At 39.8% G+C, this 17,379-nt stretch overlaps 1 protein-coding gene across 5 annotated transcripts in view; it reads left to right on the top strand.

Moving 5' to 3' along the window:
• The window catches only part of zfpm2a (zinc finger protein, FOG family member 2a), a 105,154-nt gene that overhangs the window by 29,292 nt on the left and 58,483 nt on the right, over nucleotides 1-17,379 (top strand). For 2 of the 5 annotated variants that reach the window (XM_065957791.1, XM_020633910.2), the window contains exons 2-3: nucleotides 315-473; nucleotides 7,493-7,594. The exons of 2 other annotated variants lie outside the window; for them this stretch is intronic. In XM_065957791.1, the coding sequence (XP_065813863.1) occupies nucleotides 315-473; nucleotides 7,493-7,594 (261 nt within the window). The remainder of the gene's footprint in view (nucleotides 1-314; nucleotides 474-7,492; nucleotides 7,595-17,379) is intronic. One more of the 5 variants, XM_020633925.2, reaches the window with a different exon arrangement.

Raw genomic sequence — 17,379 nt, 5'->3', positions numbered from 1 at the left:
TTAGACATTATCTTTGTCTATACTTAATGTCTTAGTAGGGCTATGAGTTGTATCTGCATATACAGTATCTTAAAAAAATAAAAAAGGAGAGAGAAAGTATGAAGGATATGATGAAACTCTCGAACATCTCCCCTGTGTGTGTGTGTGTGTGTGTGTGTGTGTGTGTGTGTGTGTGTGCGCGCGTGTGTGTATGTGTGTGTGTATGTGTGTGTGTGTGTGTGTGTGTATGTGTGTGTGTGTGTGTGTGTGTGTGTGTGTGTGTGTGTGTGTGTGTGTGTGTGTGTGTGTGTGTGTGTCTGTGTGTGTTCCCTCAGGTCCTCTGGAGGATGGCCTGGAGGAAGAGGAGGAGGAGTGCATCTCTGAGGAGAACGAGCTCTTGGCCAAAGATGAGTTCTCAGTGGAGGAGAACTTCTCTGCGGAGTTTGAGACTGAAAATCTGAGCTGTGAAGACATGGAGTACTTCTGCAACAAAGGTGATGCTCAATAATGCATCCTATCCTAAACCAAAATTTAAAAGCCATTATCCCCGAGCTGTTTACCATGCTCTTTTTAATACCTTATCTAAGACAATATGTTAAGTTTCCTTTGGGCCAAAACATCAAAAATAAGTTAAACTCCTGCCAATAGTGTCTAATAAAATCTCTCAACATGTTCAAATCAAACCTGGCAGAACTTGTATCCGTGTGAGAATTTCTCCGGCATCACTGCCTAGAGTTGAAACTATCCAATTTGATATTTGATCCCAGTACTCCACCCAAGAGCAGTGGTTTGATCTGAGAGAGAGATGGCATCAGCAACACTGGCTCTCCCTCTGTGATAGTGCTGTGAAGGTATGCTACGATACACCAATGCACTGGAGAGCATAGCATTTCCCTTTGAGCCAGCGCTAAAGCTCTGTCAACTCTCAGCAGCACCTGCTACTGCTTGGAGGTCCAGAACTATAAAGTGCCTTAGCATTGCCAAATGCGCCCAAGTCCTCTTTGAACTCCAATTCAATTAGATTGCTTCTTTGTATGTTTGTTTCATTTCGGTCACACCTTGCCATCACAGGAGCTAATTTACGGTCTGCTCCAGGTTACAGTGTGAAGATGACAGACCTGTCCCGCCTCTCTCCCCCTACCACCATCACCATCCCTTTCTACCCCCCGGTCGTGTTGCTTTCACTACCCCAGGTGTCCCCATCTCTACTCTTACTGGTGCACGGATGCTATAAATTTGACTTTTTAATGAAGTACCAATGCTTTGAATGTCTGCCTCTTCCTTCTCCTTTCAAAGGGAAAACATTTTTGAATTATTTCTTCACACTTCTAAACTGATGTGCCTCATGGGATTACATTATTGAAGAGAAATAAATCTTTCATGTTTCAGGTAGGCTATGCCCCAGTAATCGTATCAATAATGTTTTTCTTTTGTTCTTTGGGGAAGTTGAACAGCGCAATTGTTGAGAAATTGCAATTACCAGCTACGCCTCATTGGCTTTACCCTTTGTATCCCTCGTAATGTGTTCTTCAACAAACTTCAAAGTAGAATGAATTGTCAAGGAAAAAGCCGTTAGCTATGAATTAGATGCTGCAGTACACACAAAGTTACTGCAAGGGGGGGGAAGTATACTTCTGGAAATCTTCAAAGAACCTTGTCAAAGACGTTAGATATTTCCATTGTTTCGGATAAAACCATGTGAGGAACAGGGCTTTAAATCTCCTGTCCACGTTTTTGAAAAAAGTCAACATTAAATAGCGATCCCAATGTCAAATACTACTTTTTTGGGGACACTGGTAATCTGTTCCTTGTCAAACACAAAACCATACTAGTCCGATTTTTTATTACTTTACCATCTAAGCTTACAGTAAGTCTACTATTGCTTCATAAGACCAAAATGATGTACCAACCAAATTTCTTTATTCCTTATTGCAAGTTGTGCACAACCATCAGGTGTAGCCATTTTCTCCATGATCCCTCCTCAATTAGATCTATTTAAAACTAATGTCAGCGTGGCTTTAATTTTCCCCACTTCGTAAAACTGCCTTGAATTAATAGGACGCAATCCTGGCAGCATTAAATGGTTTAAGTGTGTTATTCCTCGAATATAGGAGGAAAAAGAGAGCCCCCTTGATTAACTAAACCCTCTCAAATGTGATGGCTTGCTGTAATTAGTCCTGTGCGGACTTGAACGTTGGGTTTTAATGCAGCCACTCATCCCATGGCCTTTATCTTCTGCTGCTTTCCGGAGAATAAGGTCTCCCGTGTAAGGTTCCTCTACTGAGCAGTGACTCTCTGGTCTTAGCTTAGCCTTGTATCTGTGTAGTCACTCTCTGAAATGGGCTTGTCAGGGGGACCTAAAACCTCCATTAAAAGTTTCAGTCTATAATAGGTATTAAAAAGCTGTAAGAATACAAAGAGGAGTACCAATTTTCATTAACATATGAAGCACTTATTAACTTTGATCAGAGTGCGGTGAAGTAGCAAAGCTGCTTAAAGGCGCAAAGGTCAAGAAGTTGAATGCCACCAAAGACTCAGTCATTTGCCTTACCCTTGCAGAAAAAGGGACTCCCCAGATAAGTGCAAGGAGCACCTTGTCATCCCATCTCGTCCCAAGGCTTGGGAACCTCTAAACTAGGTGATGGTTGACTCCACAACCTGTTTAGTTAATGATGTTGTTGCAGTTGTTTACATGTGGTTTATATGATGCCATGTATTTGCAACATCAATATGAAGCTCATTGATGGTAAAACCTGCATTAATCAGACAATAAGAGCACCAACACATTATCTTTTCTGTCAAAGACTCAGCTGTATTATTTGTATCGGTGGTTTCAACTATAGGACCCCTAACATAATTAAATGAGTCGAGACAATTTCTGTCTCTAGAAAAAAAATGGATTAATTTATTATTCTAAAATTAACTTTGTATTGCAGCACAATGATTGTTTTTTGGCTTTCTCAACATTTTCTTCCTGTTGCCTCCTACTTGGTATGAAAATCACTAAATAACTGCTTTAAATTCAATTTCGAGGTACTTTTACACACAACACAACACTTCTTTTATCTTTATTTTTCAGTTCTCTCAATTGCAACTCCATTACATTTGTGAGGTAAATTATTTAAAGGTATTGGTTACTTTGAAGATTTAGATTCTAGATAAAAAATATACTTGACACTAATGACAAATGATGTGTTTAATGGATTAAATAATCCAACCGCAACATGCAATGTACTACTTTTACTTTTGTCAGCCCTCCTTCATTTTGCTGCAACCATTTATGGGGCTCATGACCCCAGGGTTGGGAACCAGTCATCAGTAATGTAAATAAAGGGAGGTTGAGTCCTTTGTCAGTGACTCTCAACATGAAAATGACAAACAATGTGAACTTAATATTTGTCAGAAAAGAGTGACGAAATGCTGTTGGGCAGCAAATAGGCCAATAGAAATGAGAAGGGTGTGGCTACTATTGGTTCTGTTAAAGAAAAGGTAAATTCGCAAGAAATAACCTTGGATTCATGTGTAGTACAGAATCTAACCTCATGCTTGTGGTCGGTCAATTTCTCATTTATGGAGCTTTACTTGTGAAGAGCCCACAGTTAAAAGTGATGATTTATACTCTTTCACACACTGAGCGGCACATTTTTATACTGAAATTGTGAAATTTCACCTTGTGGTTTTACCCCCTCTTTTATTGTTGGCCAACTGTGGAGTTCAGCACGAGGTGTTACGCCAAGCTGCTCCCTTGGTGAAATTCAACTTTTGTCTAAAGGCAAATTAATTCCTTGTTAGCACTGACAGTAAATTTACATGTCATTTTATGCGTCTCTTTTTTTAAACACAAAACACCATTTTTGAATTATATTACATTTTTTCAGCTCAAAACTACTTAATCCTGATGTTGTTTCGAGTGTTAAATGTCAAGATACTAAAAAACTTAATAGAAACATTTTGAAGTCTTCTGCACTCTTTACTTACTGTTCATAGCCAAAATTTGAATATGGGTAGAACTATTTAATCAAAGAAGAAGTGATGAGTGAAAGCTCAAAATTCACATGCAGGATTAAAAATAGCAAATAACAAACCCACCTTGACCCAACAAATAACCTCTCAGTGAGTAATTTGACTTGCAGTGGTCAGAGACAGAGTAGCAAACACAAAGTACCGGAATTAATTATGGCACTGTTTGTGTAACACAGAAGTAATCAAAATCTCCAGCAACAGTGGTGGAAGATCTCCTTGGCACTGTCTCAAAAGCTGCCAGTGCCCCGATTCCCCAAATGGTAAGTGTGGAATTTTAATGCACAGTTGATGCTGGAGAATATGAGCAAATGCTAATTTGTGGTGCGATAAGATGAATCGAGTCATCCCTTTAGCCCCATTTGACTCAGTGGAGGAAATTAATCATTAATGTTTGTTAAGTATGACAATCTAACTGGGCCAGATCTACATGCTCAGAGACTGAGGCAGAGGGAGATAAAGACCCAGGCTGCAGACAGGGAGGAAAACTGCCAGATTCTGTAATGATGGGAATTTATTGGCATTTAAAGAGACAGTGGCAAGGCATTTCACTAATAGCCTCCCTCCATTGGAGAGTCCTGCCTGCTACCAATTGCATGCAATTCTAAGTTATTTTTCAGATAGCAGAGAAGTCTTACAGCTATGCTTGACTTTGGTGACAGAGCTTTCTTCTTGGAATTGACTTTATCTGTTGCAGCATAATCTGCATCCACAACCAAATATGCAACATCAACTGACTAGCATTACCACAGCTTCTGGGATAATGGGCTTCCCCCCTAAAAATTACATTTTAAAGTGCAAGTATTTGCAAGAATAAGATGGGTTTAGAAAAATGCCAGGAGGTCAAAGTCATCAGCCCTAGAATTGAATAAGGTATATTACTCTGCACTCACATACAAAGACTAAAAGATATTTTTACCTTAAACAAATTCACGCTGTGTGACCTGTCTCTAGATTAAATTTGAAGGATTAGAGGGTTTCTTAAAGTTGCCCATGAGAGATTGACATTTTCAAGGGCTAACTGAACAGAGACAATGCTAAAAGCGAGAGAAAAAGCCAATATGACTTTGTTGCTACCTTGCTCCAGGAATTGTGTGTGTAAATCGACTATAAGCTTATTGACCTGAATGCATAGCACGCTGCGTGTGACTGTGATTTGGCTAGAGAGCTGTCCTTTGATAGAGCAGCGATAGGGCTGATTTTAACAGCTCACTGGCTCCTCTTGCATGCCTGCCAACCTTGCACTCAGCAGGCTGCCTCACCTCGACTCCCCATCCCTTCTGTTCTGTTCAGCCTTTTCTCCCTGGACTTTAAGTATCTTCATTTGATTGTGCAGGGAATGGAATCTTAACCAGATGTAAATCATGATTAAGGCGATAAAGAAAATCAGTAAGTATATATAACACAGCAGAGTGTTATAGTTCAAATTTCTAAACAAGGCTCCATTACTTAAAATGGGCCTCTGTGAATGAAATTGAGATCATCGGTCAGTGTATTTCTTGATAAAAAATGTCAAAATTCCAAATTGTTTCAAACCATAAAAATTGGTCCTCCAATTGTATGGTTTGAAACAATTTGGAATTTTGACATTTCTTTCCTCCAGGTTTTATCATAGCAAACTGTAAGAAAGGAGTATTGCGGCAACACTTCTTCCTCCGCTCTGCTTTTTCTTGTGACATTTGTGCAGAAAACTTCATCAAAGCCTTGTGCCATTGTTCCCTGTGAGACTGCCTGGGTGATTGTGTTTAAAATGCATTGCAAACTGTGTTAGATAGAAGGCAGAAAATCCTTAATCACTGCTTAATTAAGGAATCATCTTGTAGCTTCATTTCCCGGGCTGTAATTAAACACTTCCAATACGTTTCGTTACAGGGCTTAACATGTTCGCCTGAGATCAAGGTAGTGCCTTTAATGTTATCTCCCCAGCTTTTTTAAACTCCGCTCCATTGGAAGGAACTGTTGATATACGCCTTTGTTATCCTCGTCATAATACGAGCCTAGTATGCTAAAGAGGTTCTCTGCTCCTAACAATAAATGGTGGGGGAATTTAGTTAAGTGAGCTCCTTGATTATATACTGGGAAAGGCAAAGACGTGGGGGAGAAATTGCCAGCTAAAGCAGACACTTGCATAAGCAAAACTGGGTCATAATGACCTCATGTACTGTAAGTAGATCATTCCTGCAGACTTCCCTTCAGCATCACTTTTTTGGTATACATCTTCTCTTGTATTGCAAGGCGAAAAACTGAAATCCCTTTGGCAATGTTTGCTACTTTCTTTGAAGTGAGCCATGTTAAAAAAGCTAAACAAGCATGGTGTGTGTGCTTGATGTAGAGATTAACCTTACTGAGGACGGACAGAGCTGCAGTGAAGTATTGTGTGTCCCGTGGCAGTTGTCACTTGAATTGAGATAACTAACACTCTGAAAAGCTTTCTGGAAGCTGGGGAAAAGGGGGAGGGGGGCAGATGCAGACATGGTAAACAGAAATATAACAACAACATATGCTATATTTGTTTTCTGTCATAATTGGTGATGTGATTTTTATCTAAACCACATCTCAACAATATAGTATCCTGGTCAACTAAGAATCTAATTATTTGAAATTTAACATCTATTATTTAATCCCTGCCAAGAGTATAACATGTGATAATCCATTGTAGTACTTTAGGCCCATCCTTGACGGTTCATTAATGGGTGTAAAACATCAAAGGGATGGAATTGATATGGTGACAAAACTGAGAAAAATCTTTCTCCACAAACCATCAAATGCTGTTAAATGCTCCAAGCAGGTTTGCTCATACATGTCCAACTTTGTAAAGGTAGAGAGCAGCCATACAGAATATTTTAAAAGCACAAATAATCTATTACATCAAACTGCATACTAATTGATGAGCTTATGATCTTTGTATAAAAACTATAGATGCTCTAGACAAGTGAAAATAGTTAAAAAATAATTTTCAGTGTCTGTTGAACATGGTCTTAAAGCATTACGACCTTGGAAAGAGATACCCAAATATACCTTAGCATGGTTTGTGTTCGCCCAGACACTGTAAATCAGCCCTACATCCTTTAACACACATTTTAGCTTGCTCCACAATAGATCAAAAGGTAATAAATAGCCAGGTCTCTCCCACACATTGCTTTCCTTCCTGTTCCATGAGGCTTCCTCCTGTTCCTGCAAGCACTCATGGGAACATACATAAAAGTATGCAGCTGGATCTACTAAGCTGACAACAAATAGGAATATACAGAACTCTATATACACAAAACCACTGTTGCGGACAATGACAATGACTCACATACCTTAAGGTTGTGACACACAGGAAAATATTTATATAACTCCTTTTATGGGATAAAGACACTAGTATTAAGAATTAAACATTATCAGTCTATGATGCAGTGCCTTGCTAACTTCTGAGCAATAAACTTGGATTGATTTTTCTCTTTTTGTGTCTCATAAGCTTTAGACCTAATATTGTTTTCCTTCCTTACAGGTGAGGAAGATGGTAACCGAGAAGCTGGAGAATCAGAAATGGATGGGCAGGGTGATAAGACCAGGCGTACCACCACAGTGCCTGATGAATGGGATGGTCCAAGTAAGAAAAGTCTTCCCATTTTTGCGTCATCTGATCATTACTAAAACTAAACTGCAATACATGATTCATACTTTGAGGTTAGTCTGCAACTAGTCCAACTGCTTTTTAACAAGCCCCTTTAACTGAATGTAAACCTAGAATTTGACTTGCTAAAAAACAGGTCTATCATTTCTTTTTTAAATAAATGTATAATACAATGCTGATTTAGCTATTTAATGTTTTAAAAACATTTTTTTAATCTTGTTTTGCCCTCTTAGTAAAAGCAACTTCATCAAAGGATGGATAATACATTGAAGAAGATAGTTGCGCAGCAATTACTGCTCAGCAATATCCTGCACCAACACTGCTGAACACACAAATTGTGATTCCTTTTAATGCATAAAATGACCCCAAGAATTTATTGCAGGTACATGCGTATGTAAAAAAAAAAAGAAAGAAATGAAAGAAAAAGAAGAGAGAGAGGGAGAAAAAAGTGGATTTGGGCAAGTTGTGCTTACTAGCCTGAAGCCCCCCGGGGTGTGTATTTTATACTGACAGGGAATCAGTGTTATCACACCTATCAGATAATGCATTTATCATTAAATTTCACATTTGCATTTAAATCTGGGGAAGGAAATGAGCATTGCTGGCCAAAGATAAGAACGTTGGGACGACAGTAATAAACCATCACTGTGATCAGTCAGGAGACATGGCTGAGGGGGTCAGCTCAGAACTATGGGGGCCAAGAAAAAAAGAAGGCAACACATGAGGGAAAAGGCCCTTTTGGACAAGAAAATGCTGAGCTTAAAAATACTGCTTTGAAAAAGAGGGGTGGATGTAGCATTACTAGATGTATGACTGACTGTAATTATCCTTACCCGCCTCTACTTAGACATCTGAATTAGAATTAGATGTTCAGAAACACAGTGCTGGACAGGCAGTGGAGAGAGGCAGGAGATGAGTATTATGGGGCAAAGTGTCTGATGATGGCTGAAATAGAGGAGGTGATGTGAGACATGATGCCCATTTCATTTTCCGCTAAACCACAGCCTGAGTGGTGTGGAATTATCAAGTCACATCCATGTTGACAACTTCTGCACCTCATCTCTTCTATATTAAACACTGAAAAATGGCCCTGTGCAGACTGCTGAATCTAACTTGAAAAAAATGCTTTTATAACTGTACTGTATATAATAGATCCAGGTTTTTAAAGAGAAGCAAAAAAATCTCTTCATAATCAACTTGGTTCTATAAATATAACTTTTTTAACATCTCTATCCAACCAACCAATTTGTAAGTGATTTACTCGAAGTCAGTTGTGCCCAAGTGGGCAGAAATTAATCAAGCTGCATAATAATGCCATTCACTCTCCCATCATGACTGCCATGAAAGGTCATTTCCCTTTTTAATTTTTTCCATTGTGCTGGAAAAGTCAGATGGGCATGTTATAATTTGAATAAAGAGGGGAATCAGACAATCAGATAGGAACATTTGAAATGACATGACTTCCTGTTCAAAGTGATTAAAAGCAAATTTATTTAGTTTGAGTCTGTCTACCCTTTAATCTCTTTGTAAATGTTCTGATAGGTCAGCATTCAAAAGTTCTTTGTTATTCTTTGGCTTAAGTTTGAGCAGGTGTGATTATGATCACCAACAGATAATTTTTAATCACCAAGCATGTGAATCTGAATAGGATGTGAAATGGCCGCTACATAAAAAGAGAGTGAAGCCTTTTAATGAGGTGGGCTAACTCGGGGCATGCCCACCTACTTTGGTGATTCTATTGAAGCACCTCCATACAGTTTCCCTTTTGCTGAGTAACAACAAAAGCCTTCACAATCTACATCCTTTAATTTAACTTTTTTTGTCCCTGCTTTTCATCTCCACTTTAGTAACTCATGTCAAGTGCTGTCCGCGATTGCCAGTGTTCTCTGATTGTCTTTCTGTCTGGAACAGCAGAGAACAGCACTGAATGACTCACTATTAATCTGATAGCTGCCTCTACTCTGCTGTTCAGAGTGCTTGGTCTCTGATGTGGAACACCCAGCGAGTTCCCTTTCTCTCCACTCGTCTTTACAAGTATGTCCTTAAGCAAATCTGCACACTGATCTTGTGTCTCTTGTTCATTTCTCGTCACGGATGTTTCTCAATCAGCTACTGATTTGGGAGATAGCGTAGCATGCTATTCTACTCATTTTCATGGGCTAAGGTGATAGGAATCTGACTCTCATTCTCTTACGCTTGATCTCCTCTAGGCAAATTGGGAATAGTATGTATTAGCTAGCTAACTCTGCTAATGAACTTGTTCCCAGCCTTATCTAAATGCTTGCTTGTGTAAACTACACCCCCTATGAAAATCATGAAATAAAGAGTTTATTAAGAGCATGGTAATTATGTTCACAGTCATTTCTATTACAAGTCTTAAGTTGCTGAGGTATTATCTGATTTAGTGGTTTATGTAATACACATCTTTTCTACATTTATCTACATTTTTATATGTATATTAGACAGACGTGGTGAAGACTATAGTGGTTGTAAAGCCCTAAACAGCCCTTAACCATCATTTATTATAACGAAGCGCTTACATAAATGAATACACTCTGCGTCTGATTTTAATTTATAACGTGCAGGCAGTGATATTTCTCACAGTAGATACACACAATAGAACAAACAATATAATTTTATTTTCCATAAAAGGTTAAATTTGATGGAAAATAAAACATATTAATACGACATGACACCATACTTACATAAGTTTAGTTTACTCAATCACACTGTAAATACAATTATATTGTGTTTCTTTTTATTCTTGAGGGAAGCTACCAAGGTTCAAGATTGTATTTTTACAAGATTGTATCTTTCAGACGGCATATGCAAATTGAATTATTTGTGCTCAGAAGCACACAAATAATGCATTTTTTTGAGTTAGTTAAAGTTAAATACAACTTGATTTTATCTACAAACCAAATCGGCTATCGGCATAAGGCAGGATTAGTAACCTTTTAAATGTCGCATGTCAGTTTACAATATCTGTCGGCTTTTTTAGTGCGCCGCTTTTTACTGCTGCTCCACGTCTCCCGTTGCTAAAACACATTCTACAAAAATGAAACATACATAACTGCATATTTTCTTGCAGTGCGTGTTTGTCTGACACTGCCTCCTTCTCAGCTCTTGTGGATGCTGTGGCTCAGTGGGCACCGACGTCATTCAGGCTGAGACGCAGGTGTTCCTCTATGTTCTCTATCTGTCTGTATATCCTATCTACCTGTCGCTCTTTGTTAAATCTATGAAGTCTATAAATAGAAACAATAACTAATAAAAATGAAAAGGACGCGCGAAAACAATCCAGGGAAATGTATCATTTTCAACTGCCGTCAATATGAAGGCGGCGGCGGTTAGAGGTATAAATGCTCAGAAATCTTGTGTGTTTTATTTTAGTTACACATAGGCTTCAGAAAACATACAGGACACATATTTAAGAAAAGTCATAGGATGAGAGGCTCATAGGTTTTATTTAAAAATAGTTATTTGTATTATAAAAACCCAAACCGTCTTTCAGACGGTCTTGGCGGTTCTAGTGTTAAGGAATACCTAAAAAGAATCTAACTGGAGGTGTAACTGTGATCTGTGGAAAATGTATCTGACTGATTTAAACAAATCCTTATTACGGTCTTTGTTGGGGTGCTTCCAGCAGTATTGAAATCAGGCTTTTGTTCACATTTTAGCTGACCTTACCATTGTTTGAGTAACTTTAGCAACTACGACTACAGCATTGAAGGGTCTTTGTTTTTACACCCTTAAAAAAATGTCTGAACTACTCCAACTACTTTTGTTTTGTTCTAAGCAGTAAAATGCATACAGATAAATATACACATATAAAAAGGTATGATAAAACATGGGATACAGAGGGAGGAGTGTAACAGAGAGGTAACAAAAGCCATTTTATCACCTTGTGCACAAATTTCTCTCCTGGCCGTCCCTGATGGCCCAGTGTGACCCAGCTTGCTCAGCTCCTGATGCCAGCTGGGCATTAGCCAATGCAAGGCAGGGGTCAGCTTAAGGAGTGGCCATCTGAGACTCTACCTGATGGTCAGACACAGGCAAAGCAAGCCAAAGACACCCCCCCCCCCCCCCCCCATCACTCACTCCCCAGCACCTAAAAAAATGATCATATCCAACTTCCTTCCCCTTTCAAGACATCAAACATGCAAACGCTGAAAACACAGCTTCACTCAGATGTAAAATCGCTTGAGTCTCATTTTTGACTCCAGCCAACCCAAAAGGGTACATGGCCAATACATCTTCTTCCTGTCTGAAAAAACAACAATAGCCATTTCAGGTTTAATGCACATATGTCACACTAGTAGAATGGGGGGACCAGATGGCCACAATACTGTGGCAGGTGCCTCAACAAATGTTTTGGGGTTGTTCCTGCTGCTATTTATATCATGGTAAAACACAAACTTGCAAATATTTGCTAAAGGACATGGGGGGGCTAAAGGACATGGGGGGGTGTCGGCATATACAAATGGTGATTAAAGCTTTCATTCACCTAGACTGCTGAATGCCCTTGGTTCATTTTAAGAAAATTCAGTTCCATTTCAATAGTTCCTTATGTTCTTATAAATTTAGTTGCAGAATGTGAACTTCAAAACGGAGCCAAACTCAAGGACGAATACAGTGAAAAACTTTTCAATTTTTACACAGCAACCGTCTATTTGAGCACAGTTCAGTCAGGTTGCTCTCAGTAAACAAGAAATGTTCTAACTCAGCACCCAAGTCCATTATAAAGTCAGGGTGTCGTCAAGGCAGAAGGGGGAAGCTGAAATGAGGGACAGAGACAAACGGAGCACCCAGATGCAGATTAGGCTGCAGAAGATGAGGGTGTAAAAGGGATTTAATGGTAGGATGGATTAGAGAAATCCTTGTAACAATGTTAAATAATTATGGTTCCAGCCGAGATCAAAGCGCCATTGATTGAACCCCTCAAGCCTTCAGCACACAGAGTCTTGGAAAGCAAAGATTGGTAAACTAGCGCTCAGACCACTTCGTCTGCTCCAGTTAAATTGGATTGGAAATATTAGGATATAGATGAATCCTTCAGGAGGCTTCGCAAAGCTTTTGTCACCGGAAATGTAGCTTGGGAATCGTATGAAAGGTTTGATAGTGTACTGTCTCGACAGAATCATAAGACGAGGGTGTCGCAGCTGTCTCCACTGATACCTAAGCGTTTTAAGTAGACTTATAGACACACTTGACTGTTATATCAGCAAACCGAAAAACTTTTAGCACAGGCTTTCATTCAAGGTTTTATTTTTTTTCCCCCCTTTTTCTTGTAATCAAGAAATTTGGACGTGCATCATGGCAAGAGAAAAGCAGGGTTTTATCTTGCGTCTCCAGGGATTTATTCAAAGTCTTCAGACATGTCTCACAAAACATAAATGACACTGAGATTGCTGATACTGATGATGAAAGTCCATCATCACCTTCTCTGTGAGTTCTAGGCTTTGAGTGATGTAAAATGTAATTGCAATCAAAGTGCTATAGGAGTAAACATAGCCCGCCTTTTCCAGATATATTTATTTCTTAAGAGATTACTGATGGATTTAAACATGTGCATATCACCTGTGAGCAGAGACAACACCCACCCTTCTACCTCACGCATACACTAACACACACACACACACACACACACACACACACACACACACACACACACACACACACACACACACACACACACATAATAAAGTGTTATTATAATGATGAAATATGCAACAAGAGATTAGACAAATCACTGTACTCTTGTGGTGCATCTCCTTGATGCAAATTTAGTCACTGATCCGCTATACTAAGAGGCTTTATGGAGGTTCTTCATGGTTGTTAGTTATATAATCTAAAATAGGGCAAAATGCAATCACTGTTCTTATCATCTAAAGAAGACGTCACTTAATTCTGTTCTAGTTTTGTGTGGGTACGTAGGATGTGGCACAGTGAGAATGAGCCTTAATAAGATAAAGATAAATCACTTCCAACCATTTTGTCCACATTTTAGCTGACTTTGCGTCCATTTACAATTCTATCTTTTCACTATGATTACTATTTCACATGAACAAGGCCAAAGAATTCCATAGATAGCCAGAGCCACTGCTAAATGTGGTGCTGAATGTAGTCGTGGCGGGTGGTGTTTCTGCCCCCAGGGACTTGACACCCATTGCGCCTTTCTTTAGCTCTCTGAATATGTTTGTTCTGCAGTGCTTACCCTCCCAGGCGCTGTAGCTGCACACTTTTTTCAAAGAGGTATCATTGTAATTGGTTGAATATTTGATGTGTGTATTTAACATTAACATGGAGACACTCAGGCAAAGCATTGCTAGGGGATATAATGCTAGGTAAACTCTAGATTGCTCAACTGAAACTCATTCGTATGTGGAAATTTTAATTTATTTTGGCCTTTTTAAAAAATAAAACTAGAGTAATTTTGAGTGACTTTAGTTTGTACTTCTTTCATGCATGAATTTTCAAGGCTTTTCGCAAAATGTGGATGCAAGTGCTTCACATATTGCTTTGTTTTATATGCATGACTGTTTAGTTTTCATTGGTCCTCACTTTATTATTTGGCAATAGGAATGAACTCAGTCCCATCTAAGCCATATCTCCCTTGTCCCTTAATCCTACTTTCTTTCTCTCTTTCACGTACACACAAACACACACGCACGCGCGCGCGCACACGCACACACACACACACACACACACACACACACACACACACACACACACACACACACATGTAAAGCCTTCACACTGATAGGTATTGATATGAAAACTGTGTCCACGCCTGTGAAGGCCTTTCATTGGTGATGAACAGCTGGGCCAAGCTTGGCCCTCTGGTCACGCCAATTCCACCTCCTTCTTTTTTTCTGTTTAGGGGTGGTAGGGGGTGGGGTCTGCTTGTCAAGTGAATTAAAATACCAAATAATAGTAATAATAATGATAATAAAAAGTTAATAAAAAATGGCATGTTCCTCCCTGATTGTGTGGGTGTTGTGGTATTCAATTATGCAATTTTCATTGGCATATTAATCATCTTTTCAACAAACAAGCCGCCGTTAATTAAAGCAAAGCATGGATAAAGACGTGTTGCCGGATCATCACTCCGTTTATCACCATGCACAGACCCGCAGTTAAGTAAATTCAGGCTGTGAGATGAATTTCAATGGTGTCCCTGTTGTGTGTGTGTGTGTGTGCGTGCGTGCGTGCGTGCGTGCGTGCGTGCGTGCGTGCGTGCGTGCGTGCGTGCGTGCGTGCGTGCGTGCGTGCGTGCGTGTGTGTGTGTGTGTTAGCCATGTATTTATGCTCATTGTGTTTGAAGGTGTGGTTAGTGACGTTTCCTGTCAGTGTCTGTGGGCATTGTAATGACAAGTTACTAGCAGCTAAGAATTCTGTTAATTGTTTAATGAAGACCTATAAACCTTATCATCTCCTCTTTAAAGATTTGAATTTGAAATGCTCTTTCATTATAACCACAGTAGACCCATGTATGACTGACTCTAGTTGAGTTTTCAGATATTTTCTTTTCCCCTCATAGGCCATACTTGGTGCTTAAAGGCAACCAATGGAACTATGTGACATACTGTACAATCAGGACAGCTCAGCTCATTCTCCCCTTCTCCTTTTCTCTAGCTTTCTGTGCTACCTCTGTGCCTGCTCATTGGTGGGAGGGGATGGAGATAATTCAGGATCTGGTTAGATATGGGTTCCTCTAATCATAGCTCACTGCCTTTACTGTCATTCAGTCACTAAATAGAAGTGGGGAAAATGTCTTGTTGACGGGGGCAGCCAGACAGCCATGCAAGTACTTGAGTTCTGCCTGCAGAAAAAGAACTCAAGGCATCTGTACATGTCGCCTGTTCCTGTCGTTTATTGTGGAGCAACTTTATCAGCACCAGCCGCTCACCCACTTGCAAAACTGGAGGGCCAGTCGCCTCTTAACTTAAACATAAGATCTTTGTGGTTTGAAGCACTCGGCTGCTCTGCACCCAGTGTGGATCTGAAAGGCAAACACGACGTCGGTGTTGCCGTTACCCATCACAAAATCACACCTCATGAAAAACTTGTTTCTGCTGTATTAGCTCAAATCAAAATGCACTCAAACAGACTGTTGCACTGGAGCAAGATCCGATCCCAGCCCCCCCTCCAAAGAAAAAGGAGTGAGATGATGGAGAAAGAAGAAGGGAAGGAGGTAGAGAGAGAGGAAGAGGGAAAGTAGGAAAGTGATGAAGATGGAGGAAAGAGAAGGAGGAGTGAGAGAGGGGGAGAGAAAAGTCAAAAACCTCCACATAACAATGCCGGAGAAAAATCAGAACATTTTCCACCGAAAGATGGGCCATTTCCAAATCCTTGTGCCCTATCAGACAAATTAAAGTAAATCAAGCATGAAATGAAGCAGAAGAGCCCGGAGATAAGGCTCCTTTAAGTCGTTTACAGATTAGGACAGAGAGAGAGAGAGGGAGAGGTGCATCTGGTCTCTGGCAGTGAAGGAGGCTAGTTTCTCATTTCACAATAGCAGCCTGTGTATAGGATTACTCTCCCCTGTCACCGACATGAGGAGCAGTGGGGGAATAGACATCCACAAAATGTGTCTAAATACGTCCCCCATAAATGTTACAAACCAAAAACCTCTCAGTGTCAACCAAATGTGATATGAGATAAACAAACATGTTTGATGTAGTATTTGACCCGGTATATCATTTTGATTTGTTTTTTATTTCTTCACCTTTTCTTATGCTCAAGTGGCCTCATCACAGCGTTGCTTAAGAATTCAAATGAATTCAGGATTGGCTGAGCAGCATCACATGATTGTATGGCTGTCAGCTCCTATGTTGCTCCTATGTTAGTATGCCTCAGATCCAGTCTGGAGGAGGTGGGGAAGGGAGGTAATTTGGATGTTAAAGGGCTGTTTTACAAATAGTATTCTCAAACGGGATTTTTTTTAAATTATGATCATCTGCAATGTAAACTAGGTTGTCTAATATGTATGTCCTACTTCTATTTACTCTCTTACAAGAACAAATTAATTAGTTTTATTTTTGTAATTGCAAATTAACGAAACGTAAAATGGAGCTAGTTGCTCCAATATTGTAGGAATTATATTTTAAAGTATATACAGACACGGGCAGAAACGCACAAATACACTCCTATTTTATTCATGCATGCATGAATGTAAGCAGGATCCCAAAAAAACCCTCCACGCTTACTTACACACACGCACACAGGCACCCACACATGGCAAGGGTGCATTGCACTTTGATGCTGCCCGTCGAGCTCTCACTGGATTTTGTTTCACTCCATTCGTGTATCCTTTCTGGGTGTGATGAGAGGTGCCGTGGTTGCGGGCTCAGCTTGCTCTGGGAGAGACAGGAGCTGGCCTCTGTCTCCTGGTAGCTGCTCTCCAAAGCCGCGACCTTGACCTTCCCGGCCGAAGTCTTAGGTTTAGCTCTTTTATCGCACTATCTCCAGGCATTTAAAAATACTCCTGAAACTCAATGATTTAACCCGCTTTTACGCTGTTCACATCAAAACTGGATGAAAAAAAAGCTTAATCCATCTTATCTGTTTACTGTCAAACTGCTCTGGCTAAAACCTACTCACAAAAGACAAGTAGGTCACCCAGGAAAAAAAAACAGAATTCCTGTTACCCAGGGGAAGTTGCAGCCGAGTAATTGACTTGGTTGGATATTCAGGAGTACTCTAAAAATAATGTTGAAATAACTACAGAAGGTAGCAATGTTTCACACATTCTTTCC

The sequence above is a fragment of the Labrus bergylta genome, chromosome 8 (assembly GCF_963930695.1).
Source record: "Labrus bergylta chromosome 8, fLabBer1.1, whole genome shotgun sequence".
Taxonomy (NCBI): Eukaryota; Metazoa; Chordata; class Actinopteri; order Labriformes; family Labridae; genus Labrus; species Labrus bergylta.
The sequence above is the reverse complement of the archived record's forward strand: the minus strand, read 5'-3'. Positions and strand labels throughout refer to the sequence as shown.